Consider the following 23,925-nt stretch of genomic DNA (forward strand, 5'->3'; position numbering starts at 1 on the left):
CAGACTATACCCCTGGGCAAAATGCACACACCCCCACTCTCTCTCTCTCTCACCACCCTCCCCCCCGGCGTCTTCACAGATAGATTAGGAAACTGAGTTTTTACAAATAGGACAGAAAGTTCCTGTAGAAGATTGGTCAGTCAGTCTGCAATGTGTTACTAATGGAGAAAGTCTTTTCTCACATCATGCTAATATACACAGTTTTTAAACAAAGAAGCAATCATATAGTCTATGTGGAACCAGACCCTCTCTGGAATATATTTCATATTTTATGCAGAATGCTCCCGAAATCCAGTGGTTTATCTGCTTAGCTATGATGAAAATAAACTTGAAATTTCATTTCCTTCATCCCAAGTCTCTAAAGGAACATGACTGGAGTAGGTCTACTTCCAAAGACTTTCTTGTACCACTCTTGGGCCTCTCCGTATATAGCATTCCATAGCAAAAACAATAACAAGGCAATTTGCCTGGAAAGGAAGGGTCTAGTCAGCAGTTGTATAGAGACTAGCTGGGAAATCCTTTCTTTCAGAATCATCTCCAAAGGCTTAGGAAAAGCTGGAAATATGTTAATGATGTGTGTGAAGGGTTGCAGCAGGCACTGTCCTGTTCTCAACTGTCTTAACCTTTAACGGAAATCAAGATGGAAAAGCTGAGTTTCACTGCTTTAGTTTGCAGTGAAAGAACCTTCACATTCAGCTGTGGCACAGCCAAGCTCCCATGATTGAAAGTACAAATCAAATGCCTTTGGTGACTACACAAAAAGAAGACTCTCCAATGTCTTACCCTAGGGAAAGAAACAACACACAAATGCAACATATCAAAATGGCAGGAGCCATTTCAATTTTGCTGTTTATCTCTAGCTGGCAAGCATCTTTCAATGAACTTATTTCTGCAGAAAGCCTGTTTATCTCAGATTGCATTTGTACTTGTAGTTACTGATTCATACCCCAAACCAAAGATTTGTATCATTCATAAAATAAAATTATCTATCTTCTCTACTCTATCTGTATGCTCCCATTCACTATGCCAAAAAATTCTCTGTGTTCCTATACGCATGCCAGATCTCAGTGCTCTTTGATGCAATTATTTTCACAAGATAGATACCTAAGCTCTCATCATACAGCGTATTGTTCCATTTCATTTCAAGGAAGACCACAGCTATAGCCAGAACATCAAGTTGCTAAAGATAATCAATACTCAAATTTTTTTACAAAGCAGACAATTAAATGTGACATTAAATTTGTAATTTTAAAATCATTAAACTGGTTTAACTTTAAGGGATAAGATTCAGCAAACACGAGGATATACAATACAATTACTTGGGCAGAAGTAACGACACTTATTCAAAGAGACACCATATCGTTCCTTCTAGGCAGTTACGGTAACGGCATTAAAAACTGATAATTTGTTGTGTATCTGAAGAACATTTTACCTTTTCAATAGCTTCTAGGCTCTGTTCTTTTCTTTCATTTTTTTTCTTCAGCTGATTTATTTCTTGATCTCTCTGGAGCAATTCAAATTCTTTTTCACGAAGCTCATTTTTAGAACACTGGAGTTTCTTCTGTAAACTCTCAATCTGAACAGAAAACGCAATCAGAACAGATATTTTACCGAAATCAAGACAATTTGAAAAAAACATAAAACACCCCAAACAAAACTCTCAAATACCATCAGTATTACCTCTGACTTTAGATTCCCTTGTCTTTTTTTATTTTTATTTTGTCAACATTTTCCTTTATTTAAAAGAGCAGTTTGGGAGCTATATTATATCAAATAAAAAAAAAAATAAATTCATTTTTATCCAGTTATTTCTCTGAAAAATTTTTAGTTTTAGTTGACAAACATAAAATATTTTTGCTGGTACGCTATTAAGGTACTCCCTTCCCTCTCCCTACAATAAGGATCCAGTTTTACTCTTCTAGATTAAACTTGGTCAGCTATCGTGTCCTAGGACCAGACTTTCTCATAGAATTAGCTGCCCTTTGTTAGGGAAACTGAGTTTTTAATTTAAACAAGAATTACCTGTTTATTGCATTCCTTAATTTCTAACTCTGATTTCTCTAAATTGCACTCTAATCGAATTATTTGTTGTTCCATTTCTCCTCTATGTTCACGAACTGTCATATCCAACTGTGTAATCTAGAGATTAAAAAAGAAGAAATGGAAATATTTTATTTTCAACTAGTATGCAGATTTTTAAAAGTAGTATTACAAAATATGACAGCAAGAAGAATGAAACTAAACCTTTGCAGTCTCATGAATATTCTCTCAAGCAGTCAATATAAAAATGCACCTTAGCTATCTTGTTTAAAAAACTGGGGCCAAAGACAAGAGAAAAAGGAAAAATGAGGAAAAAGTTCATAACTCAATATGTTTGGTCCTCAGATGCACAGAATACAAACCTACTTCTCATTCTAAATGGAATGTAATAAGTAGCTTAGTATACTAATAAATCTTGTTAGAAAGTGCCCAATTTTGCCAAAGTCAAAAAAATCCTATTTCTTTTATGAATTCCCAGAGCAGCTCATCACAGAGTACTGCAGAAAGAATATATTGGAAGGTCTGTCCTCCTTACAGTGTCAGTTCCTTGACCAGATTTTATTTATTTTTTTTTTTTTAATCCCCACTCCTCCTTCTCTCTGCACCTCAAATATTCTTGGATACAAAGGCTGGTAACTCCTGTAGGAAGTAGCTATTAGAAGGCTAATTATAAGTGACAGAAGAACTTTCCATGATGGGTAACAAATCCTAAAGCCAGACCAAAAGACTGAAAATATTTCAACTGAGCTACAAAAATTTTTTCACAACAAAGACATTGTTTCATATGTAGAGGCTGCTTTAGAGCTAATCAGATATGCTCCAGTGCAAACAAGGAAAGGAATCTCCAGGCATACTTCAGTGCAGATCTTTCCTTTGTTTTATCAAACATCAAGATGACCACCATTGTCCTACAACTTTATCACTAGGGAATAATTATAAGACAGGTTTGCATGAACAGGCTTCTGTTCTATGCCAACAGTAGTCTGTGGTCCCTTACAGGAGCACAACCTGATTGTCTTGGTACCATAAGGCTTTTGAGGTTGACACTGTGGCTATATTAACAGTACAGTTTGGAACGACTCGTGAAGGGTATTAAAACCTAGTGATCAGTAGCATACTTAAAGTGAGCTGACCTGAGCTGCTCTTTGTTTCAGTTCCCAATTCCTTTCTTTCAATGCTTGGTCCATGTCAAGGAGTTCTTGTGTTTTCTCTTCAATTTCTCCCTTGCAATACCTGAAATTCTCATATGTTTAGTTGCTTAATGCACATTCAGTTGCTTAGCTTCAAGTATCCAGCTTGAAAATCATGAGATCTATTACTTACTTAAAAAACGTGAATCAACTAATTGATTGCAAAGAAAACAAACTCAAATGGAATAATTCTGAACTATATTCCAGGTGGTAATTTCCCAATAACTTTGTTACTCAAGTTATTTAATTGGGTTATCAGGACAATATATTCTTAAAAAAGAAGAAAGTATCTACTACAGAAGAAAGTATCATTAATTTATGGTCAGAAAGGAAACTGGATGATTTTACTATAGAAGAAACTAATTCCTCTTACAATTACTTCAGAAAATAATTTTAGCAGATTTTAAAACAGAATTGTCAAAAAAGAATTCACCACCACTTTTAGAAATTAAAAGTGAGCTGAGGAGCTACTGTATCAAGTTATCTTACAGCCACAAACCACCTAAAAATTATAGAGCTGATAAGAAGGTTAAAAAAAGACCATCCAAACTACTTGCTACTCCTAAGGAAAAACTAACAAAACTAAGTTTTCATGATGGAAAAGATACCAGCTTACCTGAGCTCAGTTGTTAGATCCATGATAGCAACATGCTTCTCCTCCAGAGAGGACTGCGCATTCTGTAACGCATCTTGCGATTCCTGAAGCTGTGTTAAAGTGATTTTTAATTCTCCATGGGCATTCTGTAACGCGGATTCTAGTTCTACTATTTTCTGTAAGGCTTCCCTGTGGCAAGTCTCACTTTGAAGCAGCTTATCTTCTAAATCATTCACTATTTTACACACACACACAACACAAAACACAAAACGTTTAATCATCAGTAAGTCAGGGTCTTTAATGCAACACCACTGCCTGCTAGCACTTGTGGTCATAACCAATTTTCAGTATCGCTATTTTTAGGAAAATCTAGAAAAACAATGACTTCTGAGATTACACAACAACCTTGTCATGGCACAAGACTTTGGTGTCTTTATTCAGCTCATAATCTATAACTGACTTGAAATATGAGGATGTATCTAAAAACATTTGGCCAAGGAGAAAGTACAAAGGCAACATAATAACTGGACAAGTATGCTATGGAAAATGGAAGCAGAATTGCTAGGAAGTCTCTGGTTTAAAAAAAAATTGTAAAATTAAATGGAGGAGGAGGGGTTGGAAAGTTTTTATTTCCATAGACTCTCTTGTGGGGTTTTCTGTTTGTTTTTAAGAGCTGAATTTCTTTAAATAGCATATGCCTTTTTAAAATCCGTGTGTCATGTCTGATTACCACATTAAGAATCTGCATTACCAATTTACAGGGAAAACTATTCATTCATTTCACCTGGGGTCAAGGTGCATCCCACAGAAGTGAGTATTTGCAAAGATACACTAAAAAAAGTTAGTGTTTTTTTTGAGGGGAGTGTTGCTTGGTTGCAGTGAGGGGAGGTAGGTTTTTTTTCTGTTGTGGGTTTTTTTTTCTTTTCTTTCTTTTAAAAGCTACAGAATTACCAATACATTTTGGGGGCAGGGGAAGAATAATTCCTCCATCAAAATTATCATATTTTCACTCTCATGTACTTGATTATAAAACAACAGGGGGAAAAGGAAAAATGTCTAATCTAATACATACAGAGAAATAGCACGATGAAAGGAAGCCTGAGAAACAAAATAGTGACATTACCCTCATTTGCTTTTTCATTGAGCTCTGATCGTGCTTCTTCCAAAGTAATATCCAACTGATTTATCTGCATTGCTTTGTCTTCACCATCTCGTTTTAATTGCACTACTTCTTTTTCCATACCAGTAAGTTCATTCTTGCACCGATCCATCTCCAATTTCATTTGCCTAAATAGAAGAAACCAGAAAAAAAACCACCTTGTAAATACAAAACCAACGCATATATGTCCTTACATGCTCTACGACAAGCATTTGTGAATAAAATAGTAATAAAAAAGTCATATTAAGTAGGCTTTTCTTGCAGTCAAAACCTATTGTTTAAGACTACCAAGCCCTCCTAGAATCTACTATCTAGAATTGCAAGCAACTTGATGTATTTTTTAATTGAACTGCATTATGAAGTGCCATCTTAAGGCTAGCTGGGCTGCTGAGACATGCATTAATTCCATTGGAAAGCTGTTCCAGAAACTCATGCCTCTGCTAGTTAGAAACTTCCCTTCTGATTTTCAGTCTATGCTTATATGGAGACTGAATTGTATAACTACATAGCTGAATATCAAACAGCAATCTTTCTTATTGATACGTCTATGTGCAGAAATATACCTCTAAGTTACTCTAAACCTACCTGATTGTACTATTAAGTTCATCCACCTTCTGTCTGTTTAAAACTGCTTCTTGAGCAGCTAGGCGAAGTTTCTCCTCTACGTTTCTCAACTCATCTTCCGCATATGCTTTCTGCTTCTGAAGCTCTTGTTCCAAATTGGATACCTATTTAAAATGGTATTTTAAAAAGTGTCGGTACTTTTAAATTATATATCAAAGAAATGCACATCTTTGTCTTGCAACTCACATAGTGAGTTTTAACACAACAGATTTCTTTATCATTTAAAATTTTATATAATTTAAGACTAGAACTTTGCAGTCACATTTGAAAGACAAATAGTTTCTAGTAAATATAACAAGATTCAACTTTCTGAATTTCAATACACCTCTCTTTAATTGCAGTCTACGGTTTGATTTTCCAAGTACTTAGCCGCTCTAAAGCTACCTAGAGTTTCTAGTAGCACAGAATCTGGTTTTAGACAAAATGAAACAATAAAATATTTATTTTAGATATATCTAAAATATATTAGATATATTTTAGATATATCTAAAATATTATTTTTATTTTAATATTTAATTTATTATTATTTAAAATAAAATATCTATTATTTTAGATATATCTAAAATAATAACTATCAACTCAGTTATCAAAGAAACATTCAGATTTTAAAGGTATTACAAAAACATACATAAAATCATTTCATTATCTGTCTCTGTGTAGATACTTCTCACCATACTGTACCTGGTTTTCAAGTTTAATTTGATTATCTTCCAGCTCTCCATTTCTAATAGTTTCTTGCTGTAACATTTGCTGATGATGATGCAAAGTTTGTTGTAGGAGAATATTTTGTTCATTTGTGTCTTGAATATTCTGATTTTTTAGTTTTATTTCTTTCTGTAAATAATGAACCTGAAAACACATTTATTTTCCATTACAATAAAACATTTTTTTGTACTTGCATCAGCTATTCTCTTTGTTCTTAATGAGCATAGAATCACACCCATGATTCAGTATAACTTGACTCTGAATTTAGTTGCATTACAGTTTCAACAGTACATAATACCTCTCAATTCATCACCAAGTTGTGCTTTATAAAGTGAGGAAAGAAGTAACTTATCAGCACCGGTATTTGACCTCTGCTTTCTAATTATACCTAAAACGGTCAATATTTTAAAAACATATATAACAAAGATTTTTCATTTCTAAATTACTAAACTACTTTTCTTTCTGTCACTCTTCTTATTTTATTTCTCAGAAATTCCTTGTTTTCCCCTTGAGATTTTGTTCTCAGTCCTCCCTTTTATTTCTTCCTGCCTCTATGACAATAGTCATGCCAACAAAAAAACAGGAATTCTGAATGCCCAACTTGTCACATGTTGAATGGACTCACTTCTCAATGATGAATGCAAAGAATTTTCTACAAAAAGGAAGGGTTCTTTAAAGAAAAAACAAACAAAACAACGCTAACTGCTCACCTCCAAGTGGAAGTAGTGACTCTGTCACTTACTTATGAGAACTGGTCACAATTACAAAGCCTCACTTGCTACCCTGGAGCTTCTCACAGCATCCAGTCTCTTCTTATGCAGTATAAGAACAACAGATTTTAGTGCTTAGAAAGCAGCAGTAAATATCACAGGCTTATGCACAACACAGACCATGGATTTCCATCCGGTGACTCCTGTACAGAGTCTAGTAATCTCCGGTTGCCTACAACCTATCTCTCAGCAGGTAGGGCAGCGCTGACATGAACAGCCTACTGTGATAATTAGTTCATGTGGTTACTCATCCCCACAAATAAAGATTCATACTAATATTTAAACTTAATTCTTTCTTGCTTTCATGTAGTAGTGGAAAGTATGATAAAACTCAGGAGCTTGAAGTAAAAATTTTCTTATGCTCAGGACTTCTTCCCCATTAAGACACTTGAAACAAATCAATTATGTGCACCTAAGTTTGCAATAGCAGGCTCTTCATTTTTTTTTCCAAGATAATGCTTTCTTTCACTTAATTCTGATTTTTTTACTTTTCTCAACAATTCATTTACCTTGATATTGCCTTTTCCCTAAGCTTACCCAGTGTTTTTTAGTTATGACCTTCCCCTTTACCCTCATAAAATGTATACTCTTTTCCCAGCTTACTTCCTATTCACAGCTCCTGCTGCAAATGTTTTCTCTTGTTTCACAAACTTTTAGATTAAATAATTCATAACAAGTGTTTTCTGCAATATAGAAGAGTTTTTAAAACAAGCTATTACCTCTTCAGACTTTTTTTTGAGGTGATTTTCAAATACCTCTTTATTTTCTTGTGATTGACTCAAATACAGTGCAACTTCTTCCTTACATACGTCTAGTGCTGACTCAAGTTGTCTCACCTAGTTGAATGTAACAGATTACTTAAAACTGCATGGTAAAATGTGAAAAAAACATTTTTGTATAAAATGTGTGAAAAGCTACATTAGTATCTAAAGAGTATCAAAACAGGCATGGAATATTATGATAAACTTCAAAACTGAAAGTGTTCAGAAATTAAAATTATCTATGAAATTAACTTACAATACTTTAGACTGTGTTTAAATCAGATGAGACTATCAGTTATGACAAGATATTCCAGTAAATACTGGATTCAGTAGCTAGAATTTAAAAGCAAACATATGTCCAACACCAAATCATTAACCCACCATATTTTATTACATATTAAATGTTACATATAAATTGTATAAATAAATTTGGAATGATAATCAGATGTGGGTTGTGACAAGTCTTTTCCAAAAATAACATTCAGATCTTAATACAATTCCTCTCAGAAAGCTACCAAACAGCATTTTTTTTCCTTTCTGCACTGACAGTGCCCGAATTCTGTCAAAAGGGAAAGGAAAGACTTCTAGCCATGTCAACACTGTTAAATTTATTTTACTCTTTTACTATTAATTTGGATTTGAGTAATTTCTAACAAATAGCTTATAACTTCAAATAGATAAAAGTTTTAATGAACAAATCCCCAGAGGTCTTAAGCCGTAATAATTACTTTTTTTAACTGTTTGGTTTCAATGCTAAGAAGATTTTTCTCATCACCGAGAACTGTGCTGAGTTTAGCTGCAGATTGGCTACTGCTTTCAATGCTACCAATTTTCTAAACCATATTGATAAAATCCTCTCTCCCCACCCAATTCAAGAGCTTTTTGAAGAGAATTGATCTTGGGTCCTAATTTTAAACCTCTGGAAAACATCCCAAATACTATAAAGCCACTTGGATAGAAAACTGGTCCAACACAAGTTCAGAAACAGCATGCTAACAGATAAGTCCACATATGTCTAAAAATATATTTCGTATCTAGAGCAAAAACCTACATAATATTATCTGTTAGATGACGTCTTACTTTAAGAACACAACAAGCACAAATCTGCCCTATTTGTAACTACAGCAATTTTATAAAGCAATTTTGCATTGCATAATCTTTTATTGCAGGTTTCACCATACTACTTCTAATTAAAAAAAAAGGGAATTCTTCAGGTTAATGACTTTGTCTATAGAGGATAAAAGGAAATACACCACTACTGCAAACTTTAAAACTATTACTTGAAAATTACAAATTGCTTACTAACTTTGATGGTTTCTTCTGTTAACTGGCTTTTCAGCATCTTCAATCCTTGATCCTTCTTGACATTTTGGTTTTCTATTTTCTGTTTGTGCGCATATTTTTATTCAAGAGAACAAAATGTAAATATAGTAATTTAACTAATAAAAACTCATACTAAGAATCAGGGAAAAAAAACAGATCAGTGTATTTAAAACACAATTGCTTGTATACTGTATTTGTATACATCAATCTTTGAAGTGAATTTGGTTAACGACAGGTGTCCCTTCATACTCTGCAGCAGCAGCAGTTATTAAAAGAATAAAACATTGACATAATAGATCATTCTTGGTTTTCTACCTAGTGCAAAATAACGCAATTGTTCTTTAACCAGATCATCTCCAATTTTCCCATGTGTTCATGGACAAACTTTTCACCATTATTAGTCACTTGTTTGATTTGCTTTTAAAGAAAGCCCAGAGCCAACCTTACCTCTCTGCTTTCTATCAGCAGCCCATCCAATGATTCAATGTGATGCTGTTTATGTATAACATCTTGTTGCAAAATAGATATTATTTTCTCTTGTTCAATGAATTGTTGATGTTTCTTCTCCAGCTGTGTCTGAAGCTGTCCATAAGTAATTAATGATTATTTTAATAAGGTTTTTCAGAGACTTCGTGCATCTAAATATGTAATTCAGTTCCATTTAAGAATGAAAATTAAATATACTGCTGCCATCAGTAGTATTGCACAGTATTAACAATATCAAGAAATTTCAAACCCTTAATATTTTAAAGCAACAGGAGAATCAAGAGAATGAGGGCAGGCAGAATAATGTAATTGCCTGTCATCAGCCAAGACAGTAAGACTTGCATACCTTCTTTTGTAAAAGACGACAATCTTCTTTAACAGCTAGAAATACCCACGGTTATATTTCTAATCACAAGAAGCAACAGAATTCTTCTCTAAAGACTGAAAAACCCGACTGACAGTTCTGCCTGAACACAGATGCTCATAAGGCTCAGGCTAGCAGAGGCTCAGTAAACAAGAGAATATTGTTAGAAGCTGTCATGCTTTAGCCTTGGTAGGCAAAAAAATCTATACTACTTTTTTGTGTGTGTGCTAGGTGTTTGGAGCAAAGGACATCAGTATTCTTCCTAAGTTCCTATTTCTCTTCATTTGAGGAGAAAAGAGGATATTATTTTCTCAGAGGGAAATAATGAGATTGTGTAGTGTTAGATAGGAAACAAACTAAAATCAGGAAGTGTCAGAAGAAGATAATATAACTTTTTAATTGGACATCTGCCTCAGAATTACTAAAAAGACAAATAAATTAATACAGGAGAAAAGTTACAAGTAGATCATTCATACATACTAGCACACAAAGAAGGTCTTACTAGTTCAATCTGTTTCTCCATTGCTTTGTGCTGCTCAAGGTGAACCAACTTTTCTTTCTCAAAAGTACAAGTTATTTGCTCATGTTCTTTGCTAATAGTGGTTTCCAGCTCATGAATGTGTCTGTTTTTTCCCTGGGAAAGAGCAACAACAAAGAGAACTTAATAAAAATGTTTAGCTGTGATATTAAATAGTGTTTTATCTGATGATTGAGTTCCTAGATTTCATAGGCGAACAACACAGAAAATACTGAAGTTATACACAGCATGTTTTATCTCAAAGGATGTCACACCCATAATACAGGTGTAAAATGCCACTAAATGCAGCCACTACACAGAGACAAGGTGTCTGCCGAAGTGGACTACTGACAGAGATATAGCAACTGGAGTAAGGAACTTTTGACAAAGACAAAAAGAAATTCTATGTTCACATGGATAGATGGAATCTTTAAAACCCAGGTTTCCATTTGAAAGGGACGACATAAGTATTTTCCCTTTCTAGTAACCTTAGACCCCTTCCCAAAACTAAATAAGTTTGTATGACAATATCCAGACCAGAATTTACAGTGCTCTAAGTGTTAGATCACCATCTTATTACCATTTAGAAGACTTGCATTCACAGGTCTACATGTATTTCTTAAATGTACACGGTTTAAGAACAACAATGAAAAAAAGAAATAGAGAAGTGATTTGTCCAATGTCCCAGCTGACATTTGGAACCAACCTTTATCACCTCTTACCCTAATAATTTCATACAGAAGACTACTTGAGAACTTCAGAAAAAGAAATAGAGAACAGTGCCAACACAGTACAGTCTAACGTATTAATGCTACACACCAAATCAATCATGTATATGCTATTTTAGGAGTAGTTTTATTCTGTTGGTGGGGAAGATAACTTTACTAAGTGGGGATTAAAAAGAGATTTATAGAGTGAGCTCAAAGGATGGAAAACATTAATCCTGACAAAGACAAAAAGAAATTCTTCATAGTAAGGATAAAATTCTGATCTCACTGAAACAAATGGCAATGCTACAATTTATTTCAATAGGATCAGATTTTCATTACATATATCATCACAAAGAAAAAGTAATATGTCCATTAATAACTTACCATGTTCAAAAGCAGGAAAAAAGGGATGTTTTATTTCAAGAAAGATTATTCTGTTTTTTAAAACAGCACTGTCTAAAAATTGCACAGGTAGTTTAGCTGATCTAAAAGTCTATTCATTTTTAATACAGGGAATAATACTTTTTTAACTTAAAATTTGATCTCCATTTACGTCATTTTACATAAGTGTAGTTTGTCACTGAGAACATTTTACCATGAGTTCCTGTTCCAACTCAGTATTTCTTGCTGCAGCAGTGGAATAAGCAATAGTCTTTTCTTCCAACTGTTTCTCAAGTGCAGAAATTTGAGAAGATTTACTTTTTATCTGAAATTAAATATGGCATAAAACGGCATGAAGACAACTGTTTCGGGATTATTCAATTATTTGTATGTACTTTCTTACCACCAATTCCATTATAGCTACTACTATTTCCTAGTATTTTTAATGAATTATTTATTTGTTTGTTCATTTTTGTATGATCTATTAAACTTTATTACTTACAGAGAAGAATTCAGGACAATTTACCTCAAATTTATCCAATTCATGATAATTATCAGTGCCATATAAGCAAATTAGCTGTTACAGATTTATAACATTTATGGCAATTATGAGGAAATACTGCAAATCCTATAATGCTGGACCAGAATGTAAACATTAGGATTTTAACTTATCCAACCAGAGAAGAGCAAGCTGAAGCTGAATTTCTTTCTTTTGTAACTGTCTGGTAATGATGTTAATCTCTGGCAACTGCACTAAAATTTAATGAAGTAAAATACAATTGTTTTTCTGCTTGCTCGAAGTTTATTGCTTAAATAAGCCAGATTTTAAAATTAATATGTCAATTGCAGTTTTTCCATAACTACTGTCTTAACTATCTTTGATTACTGAAAAAGTGACAAATTTTTTCAGTGCTGCTAGAAACTTACTTCTCTCTCCAAGCTACTAGCTTTTGAAGCCTTCTTCAGTAGGTCCTCCTGTATGATTTGAAACTGGCTGGCTCTCTGAGTCATGCTGGTCTTCAAAGAAGAATTCTCATCATCTGCTTTTGTCAGTTTAGTGCGTAACTCTTCTATCTCTTTCTGGAATCTTTGCCTCTCCTTTTCAAACTGCTTGCTGATAAGTTCCAACTGTTGGCATTTTCTCCTCTCTTAAAGTAGAAAAAGTAAATTTAAGATTAATTTATAAAAGAACATACAAACCAGCACTCAAGCAAACAATCATACGAACCAAAGAGAGGAAAAATATAATTTAATGACAGGATGTTTAACTAACATATATAGTATTCAGACCCAAGACTGTTTATTTTTTCCCTGTAATGTAACTGAAAGCTGTGACTTTTAAAAACAAACAAAACCCTCACAAATAAACACACACATCCCCCCAAACAAACAAAACAATTGAAGACAGAATCATTATATAGGTGCCCTGAAGTCATTTCATGGAGCAGTCCTAACAGAAATTGCAGAAGCAATTGCAGAAATTCTGCAACAGGAGGATACAGAGAAAAGAATCAAAGAAAATACGGAGACGCTAGCATAACCTGCATAAAGAAAAAAATACATGGTTCTATTTCAACACAACTCATAGCTTGCATACTGCTGAACAAGTAACTTAACTAGCAAAAGGAAAAAGAATATCATGCCTGGAAAACATGACAATTTCCAGAATTCCAAGGTGGCAAAATGCTCTGTGTTCAACCAAACCTTATCCATTAGTTCACAGAGATGTATTTTAAAAAAACACTATTCAACTACTTAAACCTCACCAAAAAATACCTATTCTGTGGATTAATCAGACAGAACTGCACAGCTGTTTTGGTAAGCTTACCTCCTTGACTTCCGATCAATTTGACAGGCTCTGTTTCCAGGCCACATAACCTGCTATTTTCTTGTCCTTCATTACCATTAGAAACATGCTCAGGTCCATTAGAGATTGTTAAATTTGCATGAGGCTTTTGAATTTCTGCTTCTTTCATTGCCAGTTTAATGCTATTATAAAAGAGGATAAAATTATTTAACATTCTTTCTACATGCTACTTCTAATACCACCTTATTCTCTCCCTATTCTTGCCATAATTCAGTAACCAGAAGTTATACCTTAGGTCTGCAATCGAAGGTTTATTTGATTCACAAGAAGATTCAGAGAGAGCTGCCTTTGTTGAGGAACTGGATAGCTGGTGTTTCAAGCGGTGCCATTTAAACTAAAAGTTAAGGGAAAACCAAGGTCAATACAAAAATCACCTTTTTATTGCTTCACAGTGCGAATAATACATGGGTTATACCAGCATATAATTTCTAAGACACATATGCTAGGATGTTAAAAGTTTGGATAACTTGATCTTTAACATTATTCTCCTAAGCACGTGCTTGCAGAGCACTGCAGGTTTGTCTCACATTAGTAGAAGTTATAAGCATTAAGGCCCTCGGAAATGAAGATCGTTCCTTTAGGTATTTTTGAACGGGTACTGAAGCATGAATGTTTTCACTGCAAAAAATTAAGTAAATGGAGAAACTATCACTAATTCCACATTTTGAACGTCTCACATTATCCTTCCTTTCAGATTCAATGACTGCATTTAATACCATTTTTTCCTCAAGTTACAGAAGGCTTCCGAATATTCCATTAAATTACAAGAATAATTTGGTGATAAGCTTCACCAGTACAATCGTCAAGCTCATAAGCCAGGGTTCATCCTGGTAAAACAAAAGTTCATTTGCAGTTAGGGAAGGTGTGCCTTCTCTTTCCTGACAAAAAAAAAGTCCCTACAAACGTCTCTCCTCCTCTAATCTCTCCATTGCTGAGGCTGACACATCGACTCTGTGTGACACAATGCATCTGCCATATAGGAAATGTCATACTGTTCCACTGAGAACCAACTCAGTGTCATATAATAGAATGTCATAATGTTTTAGAGAATATACCTACATCTGAAGCATTAATACATAGAACAAAGGAACAGAAAGTGCAATTTTAAATGCTTGCTGATTAATCAATTCCGAAGCACCTATTCCTTGTTCTTGAATGAGAAAACAAATTAAATGTATTTAAATTAGGAAAACATTTCATCCATGCATCTTGAAAACCAAAGATATTTTACTCAGATTACTTCAAGAACATCACAGGACTTCCATGCAATGTCAGTTAGAGTTGTTTAAGACACATAATACAATTTGTAAGGATGTATCAGTTACTGTACCTCTTCAGATGTACTTAGAGACAACTGGAAAATAATGGTTTCTAGTATGTTGAGCTCTTCCCTTGAATCTTCAATTTCTTGACGGCATAATTTCAAGCGGTTATGTTGCTGTGCGGTAAGTGCTCTCAGCTCTGCATTTTCACTTATTAGAGCTTTTTTCTCTTTAAGAACTATTTCTTGTTCACTGAGTTCACTCTCAAGCTCAATGATCTTCTGATCAGATTGAGTCAGCATTGATACCATTTCAGTGTTCTTTGCCTCTAGAGTCTTAATTTTTTCTTTTGTGCTATGATTCTCCTCCTTTAAATGCCTAAAAAAGTATAGCCATGTAAAAGGTACAGCTCAACATAGAGAAGTAGACTCAGATTTTCAGTATTAAAACTACTAGAAGAACGCACTGTAACTATACTGTTTTACTAGTTTTCTCCCTCCCAAAGTCTAGGATTAGCTCTATACACAGGATAGAAAAATTTTCACTGCTTTACTATGCTTTCGCTGTTCCTAAGGACCAAGATGCAAACTGCTACCAGCAAATAAAACGAGAGAATAAATTACTTCTCCTTCTTAAGAAACTTAAAGTTTTAAGTGCTATCATGAGGGTCACTGGCAGGAAACAGATTGAGGTAGCTTTAAATGTGCTGAACCAAGGAAATTTAAGAACAAGATAAAATAACTATGTAACTACATCTAAAATGACAATGGATGAAGACTAAGACTGAGCTAGTCAAAACTCCCCTCATATCTGACTGCACAGTGAACCAATTGCATTTTTAGCCCACCACAAATTATACAATTTTTTAAGCACCTGTTGATTTAGTAAACTGAATTAGCTCAGCAAAGGCCCTGATGAGTGCCAAAGCCAGTGCAGGTTAGCAGAGAAAAGAGAGCAGTCTAGAGGAAAGAGCCCAAACAGCAGCAGCAGTGAGCTATTAAACAGCCTGAAGCTAGCGTAAGGGTGCTCACACACTGCCCAGCCTTGCCAAGTGGCCTAAAGAACCATTGTTAAGACAGAAACATGGGTGTGGACAGTGCCTGAGTGCAGCCTCCCCACTGGATGTCACAAGCATGCTGCATTCTAGCTAGGGACTGACAATATGGTGGGTGACAAGTAGGAACTCGCACCTGGCAGTGTAGGTGAACTCACAGGGTGATCTCTCATCTGCACGTACGTTAGCAGACATAGGCAGCAGAAGAGGAACACAAAGCCAGAGTATCCACATCTCCCACAGAACCAGTGTGTGAGCAAGGGAACTTATGCTCCTAGAAGGCTTGGTGGGGTGTTGCTTATTACTGTGAATATGTGTCAGTGTGTGGTATTAGGACTTTCAAGGATTGGTTACAGAAAGCATTTAGAAATTTTAAGTGTATGTTAACATTTTTTACCTGTTTAGTATTATGGTTTATCTGTTGTACTGCTGATACTGATTCTAAGTGTTCACTGATGCTGGTCCTGGTTTGGTTTGAACTACGCAAATTGTGCAGCACGTTCATAGTGATGGTTGTAATACACAATTTCTTTCAAATAACTGCACGGAAATTTTGAAAAGCCTTTGCATTACCTTAATTGCTCTTCTAGGACATCTAGGTCTTTTCTGTAGCTGACACACTTCTCATTCAACTTCTCTTTTTCTTTTTCACAATTAATTAAACGTTTTCCCAAGGCTACTTCTTCAGCTTTAACCTTAAAAAGCAATTTTTTTCATTACTGTACAACAATAATCTAAGGTTCCACGGCTAACAGGCTTATTTAAAACAATACTATAAACACTACGCTGTTTCTTTTTTTTCCTTTCTGGTAAGCCTGAAGATAATTCTATTGCTCACTGTTGTGAGGAAAAGGAGAAGGGCAAAGAAATTTCCTTTTTTTATGTCATTTGGGGAAAAAGTAATGTTATTATGGTTTAATATTTTAAGGCATATCTGTGGTTGGTGATCTCCTTCCACAAGGAAAGAAGTCTAATAAAATAAAAATTGTCTGTAAGAACTAACTGTCTCAGGCCTGTATTTTCTTTTTCCACAAGGCAGGAAGCATTAACAGTTTTGAACACTAGAACTTTGAGAGACGATTTCATTTTCATTTTAGCTCTTCTCTAGCTCATGTTTCATTTAACAGGTTATACAGATGGGATCAACAGAGTTCTTTTAAAAGGATCGTATACTTTTAAAATGTAAAATTCCCAACTGCCAAGTAAGAGACAAAAGAAACAGCAACAGTATTAGGATCTCTCAAAGGTGCAGACTGTCCAGACTGTGCGAAGACAGTTTATAACTGTATAACTGAAGTTATCACCACAAAGAGTTGCTTACCCTGTCTCACCTCTCTCAAGACCACCAATAAGCAGAAACAATTGACCCACTGGTGAACCCATTGCTGTTTGCTGTGCAGCTTATTGGAAGAAGCAAAATCCTATAAGTGTGGCAAAACAAGCGAACAAAAAACGCTTACCTTTTCTAATTCTTTAGTTATTTTCTGTTTATACTTTTTGAAAGCTCTTGTCAGCTCCTCCGCATTCAATAAAGCTTCATTTCTTTGCTGTTCTGCTCTGCAAAGAAGCATACCAATTTTAAATATCACAAATTTCAGTCATTATGTAAATGTCCCCCCCAGATACTAAAAATAGCTAATAAATTAACTGCTCCATGTAACTTCCTTTATTCTCCCAACTTTTCAAGCCCTAGATAAAAAAATTTCATAAATTAATTTTAAATTTAATTTTTAGATATTAACATAAACAAAATTCCAGTAAGACTAAGAATGTAAAAATAAACCTTTTTGATTCCCCTTCAGAAAGAGTTTGATTCAAATCATCCTCCTGTCTCTACCAGTAAAAGCCCATTTTAAGGACTGAGATAGCGTGCATGATAAGGAAGCAGGTAATAGCAGTGCTCCTAAATATTCACACTGCTTAAGGGGAACTAGAAAAGATTTTCATGCTGAAGGGAGCTCTTATGATGGAATTATGGTGAGACTGACAGAAACTGATCAAAGGATATTTGGGAGATACAGGAGAGATGGCATCAGTAATAGTAAAGGAAGCTGAGACCGGCATGATATTGGGTGATTAACTGTTCAAAGCAGCAACTCAGACTGCCTGCTGTTTCGTTCTATTACTCCGTGCCCTGCCCCTCTCTTACTTTCCCCTGTCATTATCACTCCGGAAGAGGCTGTAACAGTAACCTTGGGACAGCTCAGGTTTGCAGTCTGTTAAGGATACCCAACAAGAGGCACACAAGAATTACTGCTGCTCAGTAACATTTGTTTCTCTTCCACTAAGGGAACTGCGGGGCCTGGAAAGTGCCTCATCTAAGTACAGCCTACCCTCAGACCAGTGTTTCTCAGTCTGAGGACCACTACCCATTTGGAGATGGCAAAAGTATTCAGAAAAGGGGACAAAAGGATTTCAGAATAACAAACAAAATAGCATCAGTCTAAAGCACTTCAGTTTGCTTGGTCAAAGAATAGTAAGTGGTGGTAATTACTGATTAAAAGTAAACTGTAATAATTGTTAATACTAACCATAACACTGCATGTTGCCTTTAACACCTGGCAGAAGCTCAGTTTTTCTAAAGTACAAAAATACTGAACACAGCTAATTCCAACCCCACATGCTCTGAATGAGCAGTGAACATAAATGAACACAGTTCTTCACCAGTAGCACAAGCCCCACAGTATTTCCATTTGTCTAGCTATGGGAAGATTAGAGGTAATTTTGTGGGTAGATAGACAAGCCAAACAAGAGTTTTGCATTCAAAAGGCTAAAGAAATGCTTTCCTAAGTCATTAATTCAGATAATTTTTGCACCAGGTAATGCAGTTAAATGAGCTGGGCAGGTAGGAATCTTTTTATTTATTCGTCTCAGTTCTCAAAATTCTATTTTGGAGGTGATAGGATTGTAGAAGGCAACTTCCAACAGTTGAAAGAAATTACCTAACCCTCGCAGTAGACACACAACCATCAGGCTAAAGGAGGTAACAGGAAAGGGAAATAGGGATTGGGATGGAATTACAGCACTCTTTTCAGTAGTACCATATAGACAAGTAAGATTAAGGATAACATAAAAACATTCTCTCGAATTGTGCTTCCATCACTGTCCTGACACCAACCACAAAAATGCAGCACTCAGTACTGTTGCACACTGAGTATGCACTGCAGGTTCTTGCAAGGCAAAGCCTCTTGGTTTAGCCCAGCCAGCAACTAAGCCCCTCAAAGCTGCTCGCTCACCATCCCCAGCCCTGGGGAATGGGAAGAGAATTACAGGGGAAAAGGGAAGGACACTGATGGGTTAAGTACAATTTAACAACAAACAAATGATGTACAGTGTAATTGCTCTTCACCCTGTGACCAATGCCTGTCTCCACACAGCAAACAATCCCAAAACAGGTAAGTCTCAACACCACAATCCCAGACAAATGAGAGGCACAAAAAGAGAATAAGAGAGAGCGAGCACTCTGAAAGCCCCCAGAAGAGAGTCCCAAGGAGAGCAAAAGCACTTCTTCCTGGTCAACCCTCATCTATATACCGGGCATGACACTGAATACTCCATTGACCAATTTGACCCTCAATCCTAGGTCTAAGTTCAAATCGTAAGAGGAGTTGTGGACCCTTTGTCCCAGCTGTGCTCCCCCTCAGCCTGTTGTGCTCCTGCACACTGACAAAACATGAGAAGCTGAAAGGTCCTCAATGTCTCAGCACCAACTATAAACATCAGTGCACTATCAATGTTCTTCTCATAACAAATCTCCAACTAAAACCAAAACACTGAGCTCTTCTAGCTGCTAAAAAGAAAAACTAACTCTGTCCCAGACAAAATCAGGACACAAAGTCAAAAATAATTCAGGAAAAACATATTCTGGACATATTTCAACTCTCCACTGCAGAACATCTGTTCTGAAGGCAAAATAACAGGTGATAAACTGGTTACTACTGTACAACATCAGCCTGCAACTACCAGCAAATTTTAAGATTTTAAAAAATAAGTATCTTCACACAGAATTTCCCCATATTAAAAATAATGTTCATAAAGCAGAGAAATAATTTGATTCCACAAAGCAAACATCCCCCAATGGAAATAAACACTTATGCACTATTATTCTGTATTTGATTTCCTAAAATTACTTAGCTACCTCTTTCCTTGCTTGCTTCGTTCAATTAACTCCATTTTCAGATTTTTATAGTCCTTTTTATATCTTTGCAACATGTTTTCTCTTTCCATTCCTGTTTTCTGGCTTTGATCTAATTTATCTTCTGTATCTCTAGCAAATAAACAAAGCATAATTAAAAAATAGGAACTTTTTTGTAAAGAAACCAGATTTTTGTTGTTCTTTTCTGCACGTAAGGTTTGAGAAGTGCTAGTCAAACATGCTGCAACTCTAAAAACAAGATTTACAACACCCATAGTCTCCAGACTCCCCAGGAGCATGTCTGCAGTGGTGTCTAAACCTCATCAATAGGCATCAGGCATCACAATTGCCATGGACTCAGATGGCTGACTTTGTGTCACGAGATCTGAAGATAGAAGTCACTATTCTTCTGGCAAGAGGTACGATTGGTGAGGATATACACGTGGGAAATCACACTAAAACATAAATGAAGTATTTTTACTTGTTTTGTGAAGACAGACTGTTGAGATATTAATTGAATATTATATAGCATGAGGTTGTTAGATAAAGCGACAGCCAGGTACGTCTTCCTGACAGCCTCTGGACACTGTTTACATTAGCTTTATTTGGCCATTTGCGTTGATTAATACGTTCATGAAGAAAGAATCCTTTATGCTACATGCTGCACAGTCATGTTTGAAAATATGTATGCTTATTTTCTAGAAAAGATACACAGTCATGTAGCACACGACCACTCTAGTCAGTTATAAAGGCACATTCATGTTTAGCATACATTATAAACTGTTTTCTTTTACCAGCCTTCAGTTTCTCTTAATTTCTTGAAGTACATTCCTCATATACAAGGTATCAGTTCAAAATAAAACAATTCCCTCCTCCTACATATGGCTCTGAAACGAAAGTTTCAAGCCTCAGATTACATGACCCACACAGTACCAGTAATTATGTCATCCCGAAAAAGAGACTGGACTAGCAAGCAGACCACAATAACACGATGATTTAAAAGTACACTTATTACCTCAGAATTTTATCTTGAGCTGAAACTTCTGCTTCCAAGTTTACAATCTGTTCTTTTAACTTCGGAATGGTGACTAAATGTGTACCTGAAGTCGATTCAAGATAACAAATCTGAAATATAAACATATTTGGGCTTTCATTAACACTTGTATATATACCTTCAGGTGAGATGCATAAGAACAATCTGCTTACTGAATGACACAGTGCTCTTAACCTTACTGTAGATGCTTGTTCATTACACAAACTGACCTCCAATTTTCTGCTCATTGAACACCCCTCCAGTTCCCTAATATCATTCCAGCGTGATATGCTGCCTAGCAGAGTGATTTCTTTATATGTTGTTCTTGTCCCTTGCTTTTCCCCGAAAGTTTTTATTCTATTTGTTCTTTCTATATTTTGTTTATCTACTTATCTGTACTGTCTTGGAAAAATTATTTATCACACAAAACCAATTAAGCATAGCTATATTTTATTAATGTTACAAATAACTCAAATACAAGAATATAGTTGTCCTGAAAAAAAACTGTACATACAAGTGCATATTAAATCAATAATGATTTATTAGACACAATATTTCCTTCTAACTCACATTCACTTTTTCAAAATAGCAATATTAATCCAGCCTGAAAGGACATAATTTTTCATTTCCTACACAAATGACTTCTGTGCCACTATTATTCACATTAAGATTAATGTGGCTTAGACACATGAATGTACAGCGCTACATACATTATTGAACTATTTTCTTACATAATGTATTCTTCATTCTGGGACTTACTGGCTTTAGATTAAACTTTGGAACACGATTATATAGAATTCACAATTAATATAGTTGTTTTGCTCACGGAGAAACACATTCCAAACTATTCTGTTCCAAGATTATTGCTGAATATTATGAAAAAATAAAATATTAAAGTTTAAATATTAAATTCAGACTAGATAAATCTAGATAAATTTAGATTAAGATAAGACAAAAAAACAGTACGTTGTGCTTGGTTTTGGGGTTTTTTTTATGAATACACTAAAGATACATACTCTTGTTTTTGACTGCATCAATTCAAAGTTCATTGTTTTCACTCTCTTCTTTAGGTACTGGTTCTGAGAAGCCAAAGCTGCATTTTGCTCATGAAGGACATCCAGCTTCTCCTTAAGACGTTCAGTTTCTTCCATGGTTTTATCAGAAGTTGTGGATACTGAGTAAGACTAGACATAAAAAAAAAGTTTTACATATATATACACACACACTTATTATGCATATGTAAGCAATACGTACATCAATGGAAACCCTGCAGAACAAATGTATTTAAATCATATTATGTTTAACAGTGCTCCAGTTGCCCAACGCTAGTGTGTATGAACTTCAAGCCTTAAAAGCAAAAAAAATAATTCATAAATATAGCAAAGAATAGAAAAACAAAAAGTAAAAGTAATGAAGTGCAATATTTACTTCGGATTCTCTTTGAAAAACCTGGCAAGATGGTTTACCAGCATTCTTCTTACAGTTGGAAAAGCCTCGATAGTTGCAATTAGGCTGAAGAAGGTCCTCCAGAGTGAATTTCACAGCCTCATCAAAGCAGTGGCCATAATGTTTACTTGTACTAGTGCTAGAAGGGAGAGTAAAAAGTTGCTACATCATTTTTTCTTTATTATTCTTCAATTGCTTATACAGAGTATTCAAAAGAGAAGCACAAAAGGAGCTACATGCAACAATCCATTATGCTTAGTAAGACAGTTTTACACTACAAAAGACAGGCTGTTCTTATTCCCAAACACACTCATACCTGGAAAGCTCTTTCTCTACAGTTTGTAGGTTTTTTTCAGTTCTCCTCAGCTGATTCCGTAAAGACTGTAAATTTGCAAGCAGGTCTTCATCAGCAACACTTTTAGAGCAAGTCCCCATACTATATTCCATTGGTACCACAGATATAGCTAAAATAATATTTAATATTAAAGCATTGTTAAATGTAGGTGAATAGTGTTTGCAATTATACTTTTAAAGATACTAAAATAAGGCAAATAGAAAAAAAGAAAGGCGAAAAAATACAAAAAGGAAATACAGGATTTCCAAATGTAAACATAAGTTTTGCGTGCTACCTCTTCCCACATTCACTAGATAAAAGTTACTCTGTACAAATTGCCTTTTTTTGAGAATGAGAGTTCTGTGTGCATTCATGAAGTATGAGAAGCTTCATGAATTGCCACTTATGAAAACTGGAAAAACCTGCTATACATTAGTTGCCAAAAATACGTTACACAACACATCTCGACTACTTCAGAAGTCCCATGCAACTAGCAGGGTGCCTTAAACGGTAACACCACATACACAACGAACACGCAAAACTTGCCTCGCCGTCCAGCGACCAGCGAAACTAAAAAAAATGTCAGAGCAGCGAGGACTTGACAGCACAGAGGACACAAGCTACTTAAGCTAGGGGCAGCCTTCGCCCCAGCAAATAAGGCTTTGCAGATCGGAACTGAGATGTTTTAGCAGGACGCGGACAGGCGATTCAGAGAAGCCAACGCTCCCGGGCGAGGCGGTGCCGCCGCCGCCCCGCTCCCGCAGCGCGGGTCCCTCCGCCGCCCGCCTGTGCAGGCCGGCGCTGGCCCGCCCCGGCCCGGCCGGGATCCCTGCGCTGCCGCCGCGCCGCCCGCCCCCAGCCACGGCTGCACCGGGCGGCCGGGCAGCATCGGCCGGCGCGGTGGCGGCGCGTCTCAGCGACGGCAGTCGCCGCTCCCGAGGGGCGCCCAGCAGCGGAGAGGCCGCGCCCCGAGAGCCTGGAGCGACAGGGCCGAGAGCTGACCGCGCTGAGCTCACCCGCCTCAGTGCTCTCCACCAACGGGCCCAGGCCGCCAGCCCGCCCCGAGGGACAGGGAGCGGCGGGAAGGAGCCATCCCTCGGCTCCGAGGAGATTCGCGTCGGTAACGGCGCCGCGCCACCCCGCGGCCCCCTCCGAGCACCCCGCTTTCC

General features: G+C 36.1%; 2 protein-coding genes across 2 annotated transcripts in view; both read right to left on the reverse strand.

The window, feature by feature from the left end:
* LOC104370483 (retinol dehydrogenase 8) overlaps nt 1-1,465 on the reverse strand; it is a 13,758-nt gene extending 12,293 nt beyond the window's left edge. The window contains exon 1 of the mRNA XM_086617112.1: nt 1,433-1,465. The gene's annotated coding sequence lies outside the window, so the exon portion shown is untranslated. The remainder of the gene's footprint in view (nt 1-1,432) is intronic.
* CCDC18 (coiled-coil domain containing 18) lies at nt 1,241-23,799 on the reverse strand. Its single transcript, XM_086617111.1, has 24 exons — nt 23,773-23,799; nt 22,739-22,886; nt 22,405-22,561; nt 21,993-22,160; nt 20,959-21,068; nt 19,947-20,075; nt 17,269-17,365; nt 16,382-16,503; nt 14,823-15,132; nt 13,723-13,826; nt 13,454-13,614; nt 12,553-12,773; nt 11,840-11,950; nt 10,520-10,651; nt 9,615-9,749; nt 9,151-9,228; nt 7,803-7,919; nt 6,290-6,457; nt 5,570-5,712; nt 4,949-5,112; nt 3,847-4,060; nt 3,174-3,273; nt 2,023-2,139; nt 1,241-1,576 (listed from the first exon to the last, which is right to left on the reverse strand). Exons 2-24 carry the CDS (start codon nt 22,867-22,869, stop codon nt 1,391-1,393), a joined length of 3,375 nt encoding a protein of 1,124 aa, XP_086473237.1. The 5' UTR covers nt 22,870-22,886; nt 23,773-23,799; the 3' UTR covers nt 1,241-1,390.
* Between the last annotated feature and the right edge of the window lie 126 nt (nt 23,800-23,925).

The sequence above is a fragment of the Tauraco erythrolophus genome, chromosome 10 (genome assembly GCF_009769465.1).
Source record: "Tauraco erythrolophus isolate bTauEry1 chromosome 10, bTauEry1.pri, whole genome shotgun sequence".
NCBI classification, from domain to species: domain Eukaryota; kingdom Metazoa; phylum Chordata; class Aves; order Musophagiformes; family Musophagidae; genus Tauraco; species Tauraco erythrolophus.

Bases quoted from the DNA above. Each gene is read 5' to 3' on its own strand.
- CCDC18 (XM_086617111.1), bottom strand. From the start codon at position 22,869: ATGGAATATAGTATGGGGACTTGCTCTAAAAGTGTTGCTGATGAAGAC. The intron at 10,652-11,839 runs GTAAAATGTTCT...GCTCTTTCCCAG, and splicing joins AGTTGGAACAGGAACTCATG to GGAAAAAACAGACACATTCA. The intron at 7,920-9,150 runs GTTAGTAAGCAA...ACATTCAACTAG, and splicing joins TAACAGAAGAAACCATCAAA to GTGAGACAACTTGAGTCAGC.